This window comes from Manduca sexta, chromosome 12 (assembly GCF_014839805.1).
Source record: "Manduca sexta isolate Smith_Timp_Sample1 chromosome 12, JHU_Msex_v1.0, whole genome shotgun sequence".
NCBI classification, from domain to species: Eukaryota; Metazoa; Arthropoda; class Insecta; order Lepidoptera; family Sphingidae; genus Manduca; species Manduca sexta.
Genome location: NC_051126.1, coordinates 4,319,694 through 4,332,723, shown reverse-complemented (window position 1 = coordinate 4,332,723; position 13,030 = coordinate 4,319,694). Strand labels below are relative to the sequence as shown.

General features: G+C 34.0%; 2 protein-coding genes across 4 annotated transcripts in view; one reads left to right on the top strand and one right to left on the bottom strand.

Moving 5' to 3' along the window:
• Window positions 1-7,776, bottom strand: LOC115454951. The gene is made up of 6 exons (XM_037437806.1): window positions 7,601-7,776; window positions 7,329-7,493; window positions 6,247-6,394; window positions 4,813-5,350; window positions 2,586-4,404; window positions 1-1,263 (listed from the first exon to the last, which is right to left on the bottom strand). The coding sequence occupies exons 1-6, from the start codon at window positions 7,621-7,623 to the stop codon at window positions 1,101-1,103; spliced, it is 2,856 nt and encodes a 951-aa protein (XP_037293703.1). The 5' UTR covers window positions 7,624-7,776; the 3' UTR covers window positions 1-1,100.
• A 1,620-nt stretch (window positions 7,777-9,396) lies between these two features.
• LOC115442790 (caskin-2) overlaps window positions 9,397-13,030 on the top strand; it is a 219,600-nt gene continuing 215,966 nt past the window's right edge. For 2 of the 3 annotated variants that reach the window (XM_037437974.1, XM_037437972.1), the window contains exon 1: window positions 10,003-10,308. In XM_037437974.1, the coding sequence (XP_037293871.1) occupies window positions 10,293-10,308 (16 nt within the window). In that variant the 5' untranslated portion in view covers window positions 10,003-10,292. Of the gene's footprint in view, window positions 9,696-10,002; window positions 10,309-13,030 lie in introns of those variants that run through there. The other variant, XM_037437973.1, reaches the window with a different exon arrangement.

The following is a 13,030-nucleotide window of genomic DNA, read 5'->3' as shown; positions in this document are numbered from 1 at the left end:
TTTTAAAATACTTACACACATTTATTATCATGGAATAAATAATTTTACATCAAAGATGTAATCACTAATGCCTTTGTTAATCTATAGACACAAAAGTAAAGTTGCAAATATTTTGGCAACATTTATAATAAGTTAATAATAAATGCCCATTCCTTGCAAACTTGGGATTAAATTACTCATAATAATAAATATGGTTATTTATTGCTTACGCTATCTGCTATATGTAATGAGACAGTAATAAATCAAATATTTAAATAGATTTAACCTCTGAGGTCGGAAGGAGTACGATAGTAATAAAAGATAATGATGTAATCTCCATTTTCGACTAGAACATCAAAAATCTTCATCTTAAAAATGTAATGTGGTAGTAAATATAGTATTGAATAAGGCCAGCTTTCCAATCTGTCGTTTTCACATCTCTCAGTAGTGGATACAGGAAAAGGGCTAAGGGGCTGAAGCCGCCCATCAAAATAAACCTGACGAATTTTAAATTTAATTTTAATTTTAACCTACATTCTTAGTGCTATAATTTTTACAGCATTATTTTCATCAGTCCACTTTCCATATTTAAAATTTTAAATTTCTATAACAAGGTGTTTATCGGTCAGGCCCTTTGCAATCCTGGATCCGCCACTGTCCTCTCGAATCAATTATAACTAACAGGCCTATTCAGATTTCAATATTCGTACCATTCCAGACAGAGAAATAACGAATTTAACATACTGTGATTCGTATCAAATACTAGTAAGCAGTACTTTATTTCAGCTCCGGACTACATAGAACTTGGTGGTAAGTACAAGCTTATAAAATGTTATACATCGAGAGACATATTGCTCGACGCTTGAAGAGACGATAGCTGCCTGCACTTTGTTTCTGAAATTAATTATAGGACCGCTACATTCGGTATAGAGTTCAAAATTAATGACCTTACAGTCGCGAATACTACGCCTTCCATTTCTCCTTGTATTCAAATCATTCATCCATCCATACCCACACTCAATGGTTACTGCTAGCGGCTACGAATATTGCGTTTCTGAATAGGCCTTAACACTTATCATAATTAGCTTCGAATGTTGTAGTAGGAAAATATCAATAAAAATTCACTGGATGTTGGTTGGTAAGTATACGGGTAAATCAACAGAGTTGATTTGTAAATATGATACTGATCCTACACCCACAACAGCGAATACTGTAGGTATTTTGTCATCATACTTGGCGTGGAGGGAGGCTATGTCGCTTCCCGACGGTAACTTTGATGAGTCACTGAAAGTAAGAAAATGACTTGCTATTTTATTATGTAACAAAATCAGAGAAGTGCGAATCGGACACGGGCACCGAGGATTCCCTAAAAACTTATAGGTAATGTATATAAGTGAAAAATTGACAAACTGAACTTTACCGATCGATGCCTAGACACGGTTATTGCACTAACCGAAAATATAACTTAGTAATAGTAAATTAGCTTTTTTGTTAAGTACATGGTTACGGTTTTCAAATTTTTACATGTGCTGTAAGATATTGCTACTTCCCATGTTTTATGATTCATGACCACGAAACCCTTAAATTTAAATTCTCTTTGTGAAAAAGAAGTTCAAAAATATGCGCCATAAATGGTCCCATGTTTTGATCGCATTGACATAAGTTTCATTTTTTGACAGCTGCAAGTGTCCGTCCTCCACTCGAGTATTTGATAAAAATTTCAACTTGATAGGACTATGCGTTCCTGGCTTAAAGGGTCTTGTCTAACAAATTGACGCATAGATTAGCCAATAAGGGTCCCTTTCGAGGTATGGAATCCTAAAATCTATTAATCCATTACAAACTCAATAGCAATTGCGATCGTTACAACACATATTTACCCAGTAGGGATAAACTAAGCGTATAATGAATACACGTCTATGAAGCTACGCCGATGTGGACAGAAGGCCTAATTGATAAAGAGCTTTATATATTCAATGTTACCATACAGCAAAATCTGATTCTTCAGAATATAAAATAGTTAAAAAAAATCTCATCAGTTCAACAAAGCTATAATACTGAAAATGCTGTGCATAAAGCTCAATGATTATGCTGTAATGTACCGCCATTTTGCATAAACAATCCCAATCGCTTTTTTCGATCTATCTCAAAAATGGATCAATCAGGATAATTTTTTGTTTGACATGCTTAAAAATACGTTATTTGGATTAGTTCATTCTCGGAATAAGATTGAAAATTGAGATTGAGATCGTTTATTGAAAACGGCTGTTAACAGATTAACCCCCTTATTCATAGACGTTTTTTATCTAACGACCGAGTAAGGCTGTGATAACAAGTCTGTTTCTCAGTGCTAACGGCATGGCAGTCTTCGCAGTGCGTAGACGTAGGGCCGTTGTGATTGGCTAATATTGAAATAGAACAATAATAACCAATCACAACGGCCCTATGTCTATTTCTCAGTGCCGTTGGGCACTGAGAAACAGGCTTATTATGACAGCTTTACTCCGTCCTTAGATAAAAAAACGTTTATGAATAAGGGGGTAAGTTTCTAGAACTTAATACAAACACCAAATATAGTAAAAGAGAATACCATCAACAGTACTCACCTGTAACAAACAACCCTGAAATGTGGCTTTGGTAGATTAGACTTCCTAAAATTTGGTACATCTCTATTATAAACATCGAAGTCAATCTTAACATTACTCTCTGCATCCACCGATCTGTTAGTTTTAATAATTCTTAACTTTTTTAATAATGTTGGCATGTCTGAGCAGTCTTCTGGGCCTATTATAGAACGTAAATTAGACTGATTTTCAATTGTCATGGCTAGGATATTTGTATGTTCAGTCTCATACTGTTTATTTATTTGTTTTAAATATTTCGCAAACGCTATTTTAATTTCAACCCAGTCCTGGTAGTTTTTCTTATGACTTTTCAAAAAATCATACAGAAGTTCATCTTCTTGATATGTCACGCATAAATTATCTTCATTGTTTGAACATAATTCTGCTTTGGCGAGTTTATTGTCTTCAGTCCACCAAGTTGTATCGATTTCTTCATCCATAGAATCCTCATCACATGATGATGTCCTTTTATTGGTTTTGGCTACGTATTCAAATTCAGATTCTGTGTTATCTTTACTGGTACTAGCATTTCCATTGCTTTGTTTTTCAGAAAGATGTTTTAATATGTAAAAAGGATTCTTCAATTTCTTTGTTTTATGACTTTTCTTATCTTCCTGCACAACACATTCACTATCGGAACTCGAGTCGAGCGTTATGTATCTCCGATCGATCATTTCATATTTATCATTTAAGTAAACATCGGCATTGTATGATTTGTTGAATGTTCTAATAGCTGCAGATAAAGCGCGCCTGTGGCTTGATGTAGAAATACCCGTCATTTCGAGATTCCTTAATTTCTGAGCTATCAATCGCAATTTGTTGAAGTTCTCGTTAAATGTATCTTCTTCCAATCGTGGCTTTTTACTTTGTGTTTCTTCTTCAACATCTAATTCTATTGTTTCTACAACATTTGTTTCATCTACTAACTCAAATTGCGGACTAAGACGTAATTTTGCATTAAATTTTACATTATAGGCATGCAAAAGCTTTTGTAGCGCATGAACAGTATGCATTTGTGTGTTGCCAGGCAATACCAAATTTCCTGACAAAACATGGTTTTTCACTTTGGCAGCAAGATTTGTAACTGCTTGCAAATGAAACTGCTTAGCATTTCTTGGCCTTTTCGGCGCTCTACGGAATGAATTATCGTTAACATTATTTGAATCTAAGATGTTTACGTTTGGAAATGGTCTTAAAAACGGATTTGGCCTATTAAAAAAATGTAATCTGGGCGGAAATTGGCTCTGAAATCTCTGATGATATGTGTTAAAGTTGATGAAATTGAAATTAGTTTGCGGCCTCCACAATAGAAAGGGTCGAAATTGCTGGTTGATTCTTGGCAACCTTAAATGCGGATATAGTTGTACTATATTATTATTTTGCGGTGGAACAGATTCAACATTCCTTAATTTTTTAAGACATCGTATTTCATCTTCTGAATCACTGCCTGACGAATTTGTCGACAAAGATTTCAACCTCTTTCTTTTAAGATTTTCTAAATTTAATTTGTATGTAGTTTTGTTAACAAAAATATTTCTAGGTATATAGAAATCCTCAGGTGTGTTTACATAGACGAATTCTTGTCTCACCATTTCAGGTAATTCGTCGTAAAACCTATCGGTATCTTTAACGGCTCTCAACGTTCGACTTTGATGTTTTTGTATTTTCATTTCAAATTTATTTCTTTTGTTACTTTTTTCTGATTTTGATGTATTTGTGCTCTGATTATGTTGTGAAGTTGTAATATTATGTTGAGAATTATTTTCAACATTACTTACTTCAAAATTTGGTGTCTTTTCACCTGTAAATATTTTATAAAATTAAGAAATATCAAATGTAATATATTATTATAGCTTTTTGCATTATGTTATCTACTTCTCATGCCAAATTATTTTTTTTTATATAAGAAACTCTCACAAGAAGTTTTTTCTGACAATATTATTATATTGTATTAAAATGAACAAGAAGTTTTCTAAACATTTACTATTACATTTATGGAACCAAAGCAGTGTATCTTGCAGTATTAAGTACAAATAATATTTTTTTTATATATTTTTTTATAATTTACCTAAAATTGTAAGGGAATATAATTTGCGACTGATTATAACACCAGGAATTAAAGGAAGCGCTGCATGTGGATTAAACACCACGAAGCCTTCAAAACGAAATTTGGAATAAAAAAAATTGTTAGTATTTGTATCATTCATACCTGAATTGTTATTATTCTCTGGTGAGCTTTGTTTATTCGTTACTGTACTATCCTGCTCTTCATTACTGTTACTACTGGCACAAGGACTTTGTGTACCTTTTTTTGTTGTTGATTGATTATTTTCTTGTACAGTTTTTTCAGTAAGTTCAGTACTATTTTCTTTTTCATTAATATTTTCCCCTTCAACATTCTTGTGAGGTTTTCCAGCTACATCTAAAATGATTGTAGCTTCTGCACTTTCTTGTTCTGTAGCTATTTCAGTACTATTTTCCACCTTATCAAATGCATTTGATATGTCATCTTCATTTTCTGGACTGATACCTAGTGAATCACTTTTAGAAGTCCCTGGAACTGCTTCAGATTGTGTTTCCTTTTCACTAGTTATATTTATTTCTCTGTGTCTAAATACTTTATAGCCCAACCGACTTAGGGAAGCATACACTTTGTATTGATTTATTGAGAATTCATCACCAAGCAGCAAAGAATATGCTTTCTGTAAGGATACTGTAATTTCATTGTGCTTCAATTGTAAGCAATTCTGGAAACAAATGAATTTATTGCTTATTAAAATAATCATGTTTTAAAAGATTACTATTGATCTAAAGTTCTCATTTTTTGTAATAAATGTTATTGTCGGATGTTATGGCTTTTATTTCTTCAAATAAATCATATTATACCTAATATTTCCCCGATAAAGCATTACAACACAAAAACAAAGTAAAATATCAATTTATACAAAAAAAAAATTCGTCATACTAGCACCTGACATAGATATATAACATCTTTGTGAGTATGAGGTTCTGGTGCAAGATTATGTCATTTTATAAATCTTATGGAACATGGAAGGTTTTGATGGTCATTTACACTTAATTTTATTTTACACAAAACATTTGTTAATTTGGGTCTTTCTTATCAGTAATGTGAAGTAGTCAATGAATTATCTTTTAGTATTTGGCAATATTTAACTAAAACCAGATTTTAAAATTTTCAATATTAAAACACTGCAATTACCCGTAATAAAAAAAAACTATTTTTTTTTATCAAACCTCAGGTTTCAAAGGATAATAGTTAAATTAGTTTTAGATAAAAAGGCAAATAATTGGCCCCTTACATATAATACATTATTTATACCTTATATAATTGATGAACAATAAATTCAAAAAGCCAGCGGTTTGATTGTGATTTAGGTTTGGTTGTGAATTGGCTTGTAGCCTAGTTGGGAATAGAACTTATATAATTGTGCAACTAAAATTATCTGAGCATTGATAATTATACTGTTAAAATAATTAAAGCAAAACACTAGGCAATTTGAAAATCTTTCTTCATTATTCATCATATCTTATGTACAACACTTTAACACTAAGTATGGTGTTTTGAGATACCATCAATATTGAAATAAACAAAAACATTTTTACAAACACTTATAACACTTACAACTTCCATTAAAAATAATGCTTCTTCAGATCTGAGATACAACTTTTTTCCAGCATTATGTCCAAAGAATTGCCAATAGCTTCCCGTCTGCTTTGTTACTTCGGCAAGTTTTAGATCATCCCTCCATTCTGCCTGGCTTAATGTACCACTGTAAATTATTTTTACCATTTTAATAATCCATATTATGGAAGGGATTGGGGCAATACACTTTTTCAAGTATACTACGGAAAGAATTTCCTTTGATTTTACGACCAGACGCTGAAGACTGTCATGCACACCATGTTATGGAATAAGTCCAGAATAAATTGTACAATATATAAAAAATAATTGTAATGTAGTAAAAAATAATTTTAAACAGGACAAATATCATGCAACACTTCTCAGATCTGGTTTGAAAGGCATTATAGCCAAGATGTTTATCAAAACAGAAAGCATATAACATACAACTGATATTGATAAAAGGCAGACCGCTTTTAGTATGTTTTGAACAACATCAAACCAAACACAAATTTATTGGATAATAAAGGGGCAAAACTATGGAGCTTGGAATCATTAAAAGAATAATTTTAGACCGCTCCATGCAAATATTATATACAATATGCACTAGGATATGATTCTCATTCCTATCTGTATGTTAGTTTTATTTGCCTACTAAAGTATATTTATTAATTTTTGCACAAGTTTGCAAAATATCAAAATTAAGTCTGTCAACTTCTGAACAAGTTGTACACATGTGTTACAGAAGTCAATATCCTCTTCCTTTAGTTACAATTCTCCATGTGAGGAATAATAATATTAAAATAAATTACCCAAAAAAAAAAAACTACATAAATATTTGTATGATATTTTGTTTTTTGACAGTATGCAGTGCATTTAGAACAAAGATAATATGTGCTAATAGACAGTAATTCCATAAACATAATATCACTAATCATGGTATTGTTCTATCTGCCGTTATATCATTTCAATATGGGGTCACATCACTTTTTCCGCATATGTTGCAGAAATGATTCAGCTTAGTTTACAGAATTGACCATAATGTGGTCATGATGTTTAGCATATCCTATAATAATATTACTTACAACTTCTCTATCCTTTCTACTTCTACCAAATGTTTTCTTGCTTCTAAAGCAGCTTGAATTTGCTTTTGCTCCAACCACGAACCATTAGGCGTCACATCTTTCGCTCCAATCTCGGGGAGACTACCAAATGTTTTCGTAACTCCCCTGGTTACCAGGTCTTCTCCTCTAAAAGGTAAATATACCATTTTACATGATTTTAAATTCTTCCCAGAAATTGTGAGGCTAATTATTTATTTCTTCGTAAGTAGCATTTATTAGTTTCAGTTACTTACGATAGTAGTTTTGGAGTATCCATAATTGTTCAATTTATATTCTAAGGCTTTTTATCAAAACAGTATGGCCCTATGAAAATAATCACAGTTTGCCATCAGATAAGATATTCTTGCGTGTGTTCAGTTATGATTTATGACTGCCGTTTCGATATCTCGATTGACCTGTGTCAAATGACAGCACTCAGAACTACTCAGAAGTTAGTAGCTAAAAGCTGGTAACTGTAACATAGGCTGGAACACAACTAAGTGACAAATAATACCGTCAGCCACGCAACAGACAAAGATAGAAAATTCATTGCATAAGAATAAAACTATATCCTTTATTGTTCGATTGGGGATATATATATCGATAAGTTGTTAATATTGAATAACTATTCGATATAAAGGGAACACCAAGTTATTATTTTGTGTCACAATTATTCCATACTATGATACAAATTCAATTATGCGCACATTTAGCCATTAAAACTATTTTGAATAAAGTGGACACTTAGTATCTACTTATATAAACAGTCTAACTCGTCTCGGGAGTTTTTAGATTGCTTTAATTTGCGAAAGATTTTATGTGGGTATTGAACGCAAAGGCTAGGCCCTGTCTGATTTTCGAATATAAAATTTTATTGAATCTTATTTATTACCTAAATAGATACTTTTAAATACTTACATTAAAGTCTTTAATATTTATATATGCCTAATGTCTAGTTTCAAAGTACCTATAATATACTTATACCTAGTCACAGCATCACCTCGCTCCAGTATCGTTAAAATGAAATTAGTCCCAAATCATCTTTATCTATCCAGAATTTAGTTGTTGTTTACGCTTGATCGAGAGTCAAAAATGTATTATTATTATTATATTGTTCATACGACAACTTCTAAACTTACTTGGTTAATACTTGCAGTATGTAGCGTAAAGCGAAGTCTGTCTTGTAGCAGTAAGCATAGGTTGTAGCTTAGCGTAGTAGCTACGTCGCGTCGTAACGTAGCATGTCGGTAGTCAGAGATGTACCTGACGCGTATCGATTAGGTCCCCGGAATTATCCGAAGCCGTCCGGTCAAAGCCGAGCACCACCGACGTCAGCCGAGACCCACGTCCATACATAGCGGAAGTAATGAAATGTACAGAAAGATATGAACCGGAAAAATTGTCGCTCTCTTTTTCTTCCCGTTGTTTCTTATCCCAGTCCCTAAAAAGGTTTCCTGTGACGGTTTTCCCTTTCAGCGCACTTTGCCTCGAGCTGTACAAATGAATGTTTGTATTGAAGACGATGTTTTATTGGCGATGATTACATTTGCGTGTTAATTTTTTTTTATTTTAACCCTATCATCCACATCTTAAGTAAACATTACACACACAAAAAAATTATGAATAATATTACATATAATGAAGATATTTTTCTTATAGGGTAAAAATACAAAAAAAGGAATCAAGGTGTGGAAGAATCGAATCTTGATAAAGTTTCAAAAATTTTCTAAGGTAATGTAATAAGTAAAATATATTATCGGATAACAAATTCTATAATTATAAACTCGAAATTCCTTTAGATATTCATAAAATATTTATAAATGCCTCCCGGTTACGATTGGATAGATATCGTAATTTTATAAAATTTAAACATGATATTATAACTGAGCTAAGGTTGTTCTGTTTACACCACAGGCCATTGCGGGGGTGTGAGTAGGGTGTCCATAGGGTGGCGCACCCCGCAATACGTACCACGTTATTTATGGTATATTTTGACGTGCAGGCTCGCTGCTAACTTCAAGTCGCAAAGGATAATGGGGTGATGGATAGTGTTATCGGGCGCTTTTCATGGTGTGTCCCGTTGAAATTGTGCATTTTATATTGCAGTGCTTTGTGGAAATCCCCGTAATATGCCAACTATGGCAGAAGCGTTGTTCTTATAGTGTCTTAAATTGGTTGCGACCGGCGTTTCATTCAATGCAGTTGTACGTGTACGTACTGAGAGAACTATTACTGTAAGCAGCACGATGCTTAGTTGAATAAATGCAGTATTGTGGTAAATGTGAAGTGCATTTATTTTATTATTTCTGCATTCACAGTGAGTTTTTTCGACGCTGTTTAAATTATAAGGTAAGTTTCCGCATTGTATATTTTAATTCATGGTAATTTGTTTGCAGTGATCATTTTGAGGGCACGAGGGATCTTATTTTTATTTTATTTTTATTAGCTATCTATGAAAAATTATAAATAACACATTTATTGAATTTAATAGGTAAGTTTCCTTATAAAACAAGTTTTATTTTTCATTAGCAGCAAAAAAAATTGTTAGTAATGAAGTAAACATTAGGTTCATATTGAGTATAACGCCATCTGTGTAAGAATGTGCTTAAACATTTCGAAGTTCCTTGTTACACCGTTAGTGACAGCGCCAAAGTGTCAGCCGGCGACACGCCTGCAGTCACGCGGCGTTGACGCGCGTCGCAACATGTTTGCGTGGGTGTAGATCGCTTCGTGATAAACAATATAAGTGTTTTCTTTCTTATCAACTAAACAAAATTGTGTACTATTGTTACCTGTATGAATAAAACGCGATCGTTCCGTACAGTTGAATGTTTACAAAAGTGTGCATTGTGGCGTTAAAGATAAGTGTTGACTGGAGTGCATGTTTTGTTGTTGCCGACTCAAAGGACAGGATTTTGGCCGTGCTGTTGAAGGTCTAGGGCCGGCATGAGGAAAATAAACGGTGAGGACCTAGACTTAGATTAGGTTTAACAATTTGTTTAACTTTTTTTAAAAGTTTACAACTGATAATTGTGTCAAATGTCACTGGTGTTTAACATCGTTTTAAAGTAAAATAGGCATCGAAAGATAAGTATCGAGGTCGAACCTGAGGTGAAGGATGATAACATAGCATTTTTGGAGCGAGTTCAGACATTTTTTTTTGCAAAGCGTGCAAACAGGGTAGCCATTATGTCGAGAAAACTGGGCGCTTGTAATTTAATAGGGGAGCACCTTTGGTTATAATAATAGCAGGGGTCACTTTTGAGCAGTGAAATAAATTATTATCCACGTCCCTAAAAGACTCGACGAGATTTTAACCGACATTTAACCAATGTTGTTGGTGTATTGCAAGCCATACTTAATTATAAAACAAACCATACACTTACTTACCTCGGTACCTGGGTTCCATGCTTCAGTGTTCGAAATAAGCTAAAAATGGGCGTTACACATAATATAAGGAGAAGAATCATGATAAAAAAATAATAATAAATGATTTACAAAAAACACCTAGAACGAGAGGCGAGGACGCAGGATGATTATATGGGTTTGAACAGAACTAATTAGTAATTGTATATCTTTTAATAACAGTTTAATAGGTACCTAGAATCATGCTTTGTAAATTTTCATTATCTTTACAAGTTAGACTATCACTTTGGCATACTTAGAAGCTTCCGTCAGTCTCAATGACATCACTTCAATGTGACGATCTGCGTGCGTATCAGACATGTAGTCCATTGGAAACCAGTTTTTTCGTGCTAGCAAAGGACAACACGGACACCCGATAATGTCGAATATCGACATTGCGCCTCTCGACGGTCGTAGGAATTATGACGGCCTTTTCCATGGAATGTATACCTGCTGTCACCGGAACATGACTCATCATGACCATTATGCTGGTTTTCACCACGTGTATGGGTAATGTAGTGTGTTACTGGGCCCTTATTCTGTATGATAGTGTAAACGCGTAACGCGGCCGTGTCATGTTATCTTCGAGAAATGTGCGTGGAATGGTATTCTGTAAGCCAAATTTCTATAGTCCTAAACATGATGCGTTGTGTTACGTGCTTGTTACGCACTGTTAAAATAACGTGCGGGATAGAGAATAAGGCCCCTGGTTCGACAAACATTTGAGAAATGTTTACGGCAAGCTTCCCTCAGGCGATATAAATACCTGAATGCCTAGTAGGTGTTGGCGTACTTTTATCTGATACGACCATAATGTGAACTGCTTTACAGTATAAGTTATTTCACAACACGGGGTCAATAACTACACATCGAAAGTTGTGAAAAGAAAAATTCGTGATCGCCGTAATCCGAGTCGACAAAAGGTGCACCGGCACCGGGCGCGCATAAAAACTTATTAAGTAACTGTGTATCGAAATAGAATTGCCCAAGAGACGGCGGAACGGCCGAAAATCATTAACCGTAGCAGATCCCATACAAATGGTCCATAAACGTAATCCGACGATGGTTGATGGGCTGCCGACGCGGCCCGGCAGAGGGCCGACTTGCGAAATCAGACGACTGCATCTGTCTATTCAACGTAGACAAAAGGATGCCTCGTGTCGTTTTAGATGATCCGAATATTGAAATTACTATCTTGTTTACCTTCCTAACTAATTTACGGACGTGTTCTTGAATTTTATAGTCATTAATTTTGTGAATTACTGGGTTTAAATTCCTGACTTTAGCACACAGGAAAGTATTAAAAAACGCTATGCAAATCTACAAACAAGCAATAGACAGCATGGAACTATCCATTCTATAATTCCGGTATTAAGTATTCTATTTGTATGTATGGTTATACATTAGTCATGTGTTTTGTGAATGTTTGTCTATGTATTAGCATTTAAGTGTGAATGATAATGTCATTATTGTATATATATTTGTTGCTAATATATTCTATAAACATACAAACGACCAAATTACGACAATGTAGTTTATTAAGGCTATTATCCACAATCAATTAAACATTTAATGACAAAAGAGAAAAAATATTCAGCCACAATAAAAGCGATATAATTTCGCAATCGGAGAATCAGATGAAGTGAACGGTTGTCAAGGTTGACAGCGCGATATTAAAAATAATAAAAAAATAACGTCTTATTGGATACTCGATGGAGCAATCGCATCTCCCTTGTTTGCGGGTACGGGTTTTAATTTTCGCATTTCTCGTTTCGCACTTCGCATTTCACGCAGTGCGTTGGCAATATCCATTTTGTGAGTGTGACACGTGAGCGGCCGTTTTCGGTCTGAGTACGAAATTTATTGTTCCAATGATTGCGACACAGAAAACGCACAGTATAACTATTTATTTTAATAACACGGCTCAATGAAGAACCATTTGGCGTCTACGTACAGTCATTTGTCATTTTAAGTCATTGTCATCGTTGTTTTGATGTGACCGTCTGGAGCGAGGTTGGAGCTTGTCTTATTCGTAATTCAGAATTAAATACAAAGGCCTTCACTGATGGAATTATTATTCCATCGAAATTAATTTTGTAGATTCGGCGTACGCTTGCATATTTATAGATGGAATCTTGTTTCAAGTTAAATAGTTTTTTCTGAAGCAAAAACTGCGTAAGCCGTAGCATATGGTCACGTAGCGACAATTAAAAAGAATCATGGGGCGTGAAATAAAACACGGAAACAACGAAACGTGCGATGATTTCGTACAAATGAGC